General features: G+C 42.3%; 1 protein-coding gene across 2 annotated transcripts in view; it reads right to left on the bottom strand.

Annotated features, from left to right (window-relative positions):
• mpped2a (metallophosphoesterase domain containing 2a) overlaps positions 1-4,050 on the bottom strand; it is a 50,059-nt gene extending 46,009 nt beyond the window's left edge. Inside the window, exons 1-3 of one of the 2 annotated variants that reach the window (XM_080843073.1) lie at positions 3,901-4,050; positions 2,777-2,951; positions 1,666-1,958 (exon numbers count right to left, since the gene is read on the bottom strand). In XM_080843073.1, coding sequence (XP_080699199.1) covers positions 1,666-1,793 — 128 coding nt within the window. In that variant the 5' untranslated portion in view covers positions 1,794-1,958; positions 2,777-2,951; positions 3,901-4,050. The remainder of the gene's footprint in view (positions 1-1,665; positions 1,959-2,776; positions 2,952-3,900) is intronic. The other variant, XM_080843072.1, reaches the window with a different exon arrangement.
• Between the last annotated feature and the right edge of the window lie 3,172 nt (positions 4,051-7,222).

Consider the following 7,222-nt stretch of genomic DNA (forward strand, 5'->3'; position numbering starts at 1 on the left):
GGCCTTGCCGTACAGTATATCTAGCTGAAACTGGCTGCAGTGTGATTACCATACCAACAGCATATGTTTTCTGTTGCCCCCTGTGTTTACTGCGCCGGCGCATCCAAACAGGAAGAACAGTGAAGGGGGGGAAAAAAGAAAGAAAGAAAGGAGGGAAAAGAAGAGAAAAACCTAATAACAATGTGGAACAAATGTGGAAGGGAGGGAAAAAGGCAGAGATGAACGGCCAAAAACAAACGGTTACGGGCGACTATGTGTGTGCATCGCACAGAGGGAGTCCCGTGCTCAGGAGAACGCTGTGTTTGACTTCAGGGTCACGCTGCCACGCATTAGGCAGGGTAATTGCTACTGATGTACGAGGGGCTGTGTGCTCTCCTATGTGGGTCAGAGAGCACTGTGGTTTGTGTGTGTGTGTGTGTTTGGCCACGCTACACACAAAGCACAGTGCTGTGTAACTCACAAGTCACTCCTTAAAAAAAAAAAACTCCTTTAATTTCTCGATTAACGAGAAATGGTTAACAGTAGAATTTTGGAATGTGTGTGTGTGTGTGTGTGTTGTAGCAGAAAGAGAGACAGACACACCCACACATAGACATTAGCATGTATAGAGTTTCAAAGGTTCCCCTCTCTTTTGCTTTCCTTCTCTTTTGTGTGTGTGTGTGTGTGTGTGGTGTGTGTGTGTGTGTGTGTGTGTGTGTGTGTGTGTGTGTGTGTGGTGTGTGTGTGTGTGGTGTGTGTGTGTGTGTGTGTGTGTGGTGTGTGTGTGGTGTGTGTGTGTGTGTGCACGCTCGTGCTCGGCTTTAAAGAGAGGAACTCAGATTTTTTTTTATTTATGTCCAAATAATCTGGATGCAGACGGAGCGCTGGCCGAGGGCGAGTCAGATCATTATCTCTGGCAAATCTAAACAAGGCCAACTTTCCCAGAACAGAGCGGGTATTCTAGAAGCAGCAGCGCTGCCATTAAGGGAGGGCCATCTGGGCCGATGGCCGCAGGAACCTCCAAGCTTACGGACGCAGAGGAAACTACACCGAAGAGCGAAGACAGAGGCAACAGAGGTGCACCAGCGGCCGTCGAAGCAAGTCTTGCTGGACAACACACACACACACACACACACACACACACACACACACCTTCAATACAGTCAATGCAAATGAATGCTCCTGAATGTAATAATAGGGAAACATGGGTGTAAATGGAAACAAATGGGTTGCCGTGCATAAGTAAAATAAAGTGATACAGCATACTTTTCACAGAGCATGCATACTTTAATCAGACTTCACGCTCTAATTATAACGTGGCAAAAGAAGAGACATATTATGGATGTGTTTCACTAACTTACACGATCTGAAAATAAATGTTAAAGCTGCACTAGAGTAGGCAAAAAAAATGCACCAGAACATAAAAAAAAGATGCCAATGTAGTAACAGACCCGAAAAAAACTGCACTACTCTACCACTTTGCTTCACCATCACTCCCAAACCGAACCAAAACTTATTGGAACAAATCAAACAAAGAGGCAATAGAAGAGACGTGAATTGCGAGCTCCTGCACAAATCATCCTGTGTGCAAGGAAGGAGAGGAAAGCAGGATAGAGAGATGAATGGAACAAAACAGAAAGAACGATGAGGAGGTTGCGGTGGCGGCGGCGATGTTGGCGTACTCACATGTGGACATGGGGCGGCTGAAAGCGGCTCTGGTTGATGTTGTAGTGGGTGAAGGCTTGTGTGGGGTTGGAGCTGTACTCGTCCACGGTGATGGTCACTTTGCCCTGTGTCGGCATTCCGTGGGCCATCCTGCTTTACAGTCACAACATCAGAGAAATCAGCAGGCCTCTGCACCGAGACACACGGACGGCATCCTTCAAGAACTGCCTCCCGGGTGGGGGAAAAAAACAGGAAAAACGACGTTGTCCTCCTTCTCCTCTGTCTCACCACTCAGCGCTACACGTGAACAAGATCTGCATTACAGGGGGAAACAGGACAGGAGGCAGGGTCATTTAGAGCAGTGTCCATATCCTCAGGTTTTCTGACATAGGTTGTTAATACAAGAGAAACAGCATAGGCACAGCACAGACACAATAATGAACAGAAAAATTCTTACAGGTGAGGAATGACAAAAAGGAAAATAAATACAAAGACAGCAATGAATCTTATAAAACTTTTGCCAATTTCCTGGTCAAAAAATTATACAAGCTCCTGGTTTTACATAGCGAGGTATATTCAATTCGTTGAATATGTTCAGTGACAAAATAATGTTAAAATAATGTTAAAATAATGTCTACTGATTTGGGTAAACTCTAAATTCAAAAACTGAAATCAATACCGATCCCTTTTCAGAAAAGTTGCATAATATGTTTCTGAATAAAAGACATATTAAACTCTCCTAAGAAAGTCATATAGCCTACATAAATGCATCAAACATCAAATCCGCGTGAAAACACCACCAATAAAACATTAAATTAGATAAAGAAGCTTACTAAATCGTCTTTTCCCTTTCGCAAATCGTTTGAGTTAAAAAATACATATTTTAGCACACGCCTAATAAATTGTCTGAAACTAAACAGTTGGTAAAAAATATTTCACATACAAACTAAGACTCAAGCATAATATAAAGTAAAACTTTATATATAATATAAAGACAATATTAACATTTTGGCGATGACTGAAGTCATCGACAGAAAAGTGTAAAGAGTAAATAAACTACAGGCTGCGATTTTCCACCGAATAACTAAAAACTACTACAATTATTCCCAGAGCTCAAACGTTTCCAACTCACAAGTTAGCGGCGGTCAACGAGATTTCCCTTTCTTGTATTCTCCCCAGATTCTTTCTCAACGGTCCTTCGGATGATTCGTCAGTAGTCAATAGACATGACATCGCCCCCTCAAGCTTTTTATATAGGACCCCCGGCGCTCCGTCACTCACCCTAAACCCACTGTCCACCTAGTAGCCTACAAATCAACCAATTAACAACAACTCACATCAACTTGGGGGCGCAAACACTTGATAATTTGTTACAATGTATTGCTTTAATTTCCTCATCATTTAACGATGCTGAAAGACAATGTAGCGCAGGGTAGTTGATAAAACATTGGGCGAGAAAGGAATATGCCCCTGCACCACTATCCACCAATTACATGTAATGTTGGCGTTGTAAGTGTATCCAAAAATCCCTCCCTCTATGCAACTCAGGCCTGGGAAATAATATATTCACTACCACAAAAATGCATCCAAATTTGAATGCACCTGAATATGTATTACTCACCACAGTTTAATATTATTCATTCATAAACTTTGTTCCGGTATTCTTTGAGGGAGCCTATGAAATGGTGCACAACTGCACATTAAACAATGTGCAACGTTGGTACACTTTGCGTATTCTGCAAAACCGACCGCTTACCTTAGTAGCTTGCTAGCACCAACTAGCTTAGCCAGCTAAAACCTGCCGTTGCATTTTAAATACACGACTTTGCTCTTGATAAAGCTCTCAACATGTGCGCCCTTCTGTTTAACTCTCCCTAGGTGGGATAAAATGTAGGAAAACGAGGTTAAGTTGAGCAGAATACGTATTTCAAGAACTGAGTGTACTCTTTCAATCTGATGACTTATCTGAGAGAAAGAGGAAAAGCAACCAAATTGAACCTATGACACCACATAATACGAGATAACTGCGTCGAGTTCTACAACAATTCAATTTTTAAAACAGAAAAATTAGTCTATGAAACCATGAACTTGGGATTCTGTGTCTACTGTATAGCTGTAAATTAGGCTATTCGGTGGTCGCCGCGGTTCTAACCTCCTTGCTCTCCCTCGTAAATGACAAGGCACCTCTAACCTACGGCTTTGTGTCTTGTTTTTTTTCCCTGTGTGAATTTCAAAGCAAAAGCGAGCGGTGAATACCTTTCAGTGGCCGGTACGCGTCGGGGTCGCCCTCTTCGCACTTAAAGACGCTGGTCCATGCGAGAGCCAATGCAGATTTCGGTGGCCGAGGGGTGGAACTCGGAGCAGGCAGGGCAGAACCTTCGACCCTGAGGGACCTCCGGGCTAGCTTTAGAGTAGGCGAGACAGACAGAAACGGAGCGAGGGAGGGAGAGAGAGAGAGGGAGAGAGAACAGGAGCAAGCCTCGATCTGGGAGAGGGGGAGTCTCGACCGCAGTGTAGTGAGAAGGGACTGCCACTGGGGTCAGAGAGCACGTTCTAGAGCACAGCCCCGCTTAGGCATGGCGGCGTGTACAGGGTTTGAATATGTAGCCTACACCACTGTACACTGTCTGTATGCAGGGAGGAACAGCCATGATAGACGCGGCGGCGCTTCCATGTGGTGAATTTTCAGGCTGCCGTTTTCTTTCGCGCTCTTAGAATTTCCTTATTAAGTGAGTATTTCAGACGTGCAATTGTTTTATTTATGCCTATTTTGTACCGGACTTTATTCATAAGATGCAATCTTAAGACACTTATTTTTTGGATTGGTGGTGCATACACTATGCAGTTTAGAAAACCTATAGCTTAAAGGACTGAATTACATTAAAATATATCCTATTTAACAATCTGTAAAAAAAATAAAAATTATAATAAATAAAAAACACTAGCACTTCGAATCGCAGTAGCATAGGTCAAACTGGAAAACTATAGCTTTGAATTATGTCAATAGAGAAGGTCCGGGCCTGATTAAATTTGACACTGATGTCAAGTCAACCACTCGAGTGGCAGATTTACTCAGTGTCCATTGCTCATTATAATAAGGGCAATCTATTTGCTCATGACATTTCCTCTCAAATAGGCTACCGATTGAGTATTGGGCACAATTGTGGTGGGCTAGATCAAAGTGCTAACTGGATAGTGGTCTTGGACACTGAAAAGTTAAATGGAGGTAAGTGGCTTTTTACAGAAGACAAGCACACAAGCAGTTAGGCTAATGGAGATGGTTAATGGGTTTGACAATCAGTAGGTGTTATACATCTACATTGTTAGCAATAAAATAATATATTTAAAATAAAACATTTAATATCTATTCGGGTGAATATTTACATAGTTTCATTTGAATTGAAAACACATATATGTCAAGATTTTTGAGCCTACACAGGCACTCAATTGTGTGTGGAAAAGTTAGATTCAATAAATCATTTGAGTTGCAATTACAGCATTAATAGCAACAGGTTCGCATCTCATATTTAATATGTATTGTAGTTGACCAGAAATTGTGACTATTAAGCTTTTGCTTAGTCATGGATTTTGTTTAATCCTGATGCTGCATACTACATAAAGATGGTTGCAATGTGACTCCAATCATCCTGTTACTTCAAGAATCCCCATATGTGTGTGTGTGTGTGTGTGTGTGTGTGTGTGTGTGTGTGTGTGTGTGTGTGTGTGTGTGTGTGTGTGTGTGTGTGTGTGTGTGTGTGTGTGTGTGTGTGCGTGCGCGCATTCTAAAGAGAGGGACATTTTCATATATGGAAAAAAAATTGTTGTTGACAGACTATTCCTCTTTGTCACTGGTTTGAGTGAGAGAAAGAGAGATTGTCTGAGAGAAAGAGAGATTGGGAGGGTAAAAAAAGATGAGAGGCAAAATGTGCATTGACTGTGTGTGCATTCCAAGACCACTGAAGTGAGGTGGCATCAAGTTGTGAAGAGAGGCCACTCATCTCTGTTATTCACCTGTCATACAAGCCTGGCTCGCTAAAATAGTATCTAGCTGTGGTTACAGTGGCTCGTTAGTATTGCTCTTATTGACCTCTCTTTGGACAATCACAACAATCTCAAAGACCCTCCAGTTCTATTTCATGCACAGTCTCATACCATGCACTGCAAATGAATAACCACTAAACATATCGGCGTACTTCATCCAAAAACCAATCCGCCCTTTTTACAATTGGTTTACACCATCAACAGACACCAAAAACAACTTCACAGTAGAGCCATTTGGCAGCTGAATGTGCTGTTTGTGTGCTCCTATGCAGTGCTCATTGGGCGCTCATTGGGTGGGGGGATGCAGATCGTATAAATAAGCAATCCATTGTGTGCCACTCAATGCCACTAACGCAGTGCGCAACATTTACATTTCCGCCCGATTGCCGGGGCCAAGGTGGATTTTCTAATTTTACTGACATGCTTCAATTTCCACAGACCATCATCATGGCGCTCACCCCCACCACATCGCTCCTGGAGTCATTTCCATTTGACTTTTCTCTTATCTCCAGAAAAATGCATTTCCACTGACTAGCCGGGGGGCGTTAATGTGAAAGCAGAGTTTAAATTTTATTCGGAAGGGCCACGTTTAAACATTTGACCACCATTTGGTCCCCTGGCTGCATAAAAAATCCTGATGGTAGATACGGGCCCAAATGTCACAGAAGAAATGGCTTCTGCCATGAATGTTTTATTCAGTTCCCCCTTTCTCTGATCACATCTATACAATAGAAAATGTAAATGTTATGCAGAGTGTTAAAAATCCACTATATATTTTATGACCTTCTATAAAAGCGGCTAAAATGACTTTCCATGAAAATCGAAAAGGAATAAAGCCCATATTAACTGGGAAGGGAGAAAGGCACTCTATTTCATCTGCCTTCAGCAAGGCGATATTCACTTAACCCGGACACAATGGCCACAGAGTATCAGGGCTACTGGAGAACACAGATTTATGTACACCAAGCATAGTGCTATTTAGGTGGTGTGCAAATGGGATTGTTTAGAGCTCATGGGGGCACACTGAAACTGAGGAAAACATGATTTGTGTTGCTAATGTTACTTGAATTTGTGTGAGGTGTTTTCAGATTAAGTGCTACTGCGGAAGGGCAGTGTTCAGGTCATGACACTGACAAGTCTATTGTTCTTGAAAACTTAGAACAGTACAGATGCTCATCTAGTAGCTATTGTTTTCATGTTGTGAAGAATAGTACAAGGACAAATTGCAACAATAAAATGTAACCCTTGGAAAAAGTCTTGGCCTGGTTGTGGTCCTTGTGGACTTTTTCTGTTGAATGACATGTAACGTTTTCTGTTGAGTTTTATTGATTCCTGACTGGCCATCAGAGATTAAGCTTCTGAGCAAACAGGTATAGGACCACTGTATAGTCGAGCCCTGTTGCTATGTTCTGTCCCTGTTGTCGTATCTCAGTCATATTTCCATAAAGCAAACAATATTGGTTCATTAGATGCTTGCCAGGCCCTCAGCAGGTACCTCTGCTCAGCAGACAAAACAGCTGTGTAGTTGTTAAAAAAC

Source organism: Sprattus sprattus, assembly GCF_963457725.1.
Source record: "Sprattus sprattus genome assembly, chromosome: 8".
In the NCBI taxonomy this organism is placed as follows: Eukaryota; Metazoa; Chordata; class Actinopteri; order Clupeiformes; family Clupeidae; genus Sprattus; species Sprattus sprattus.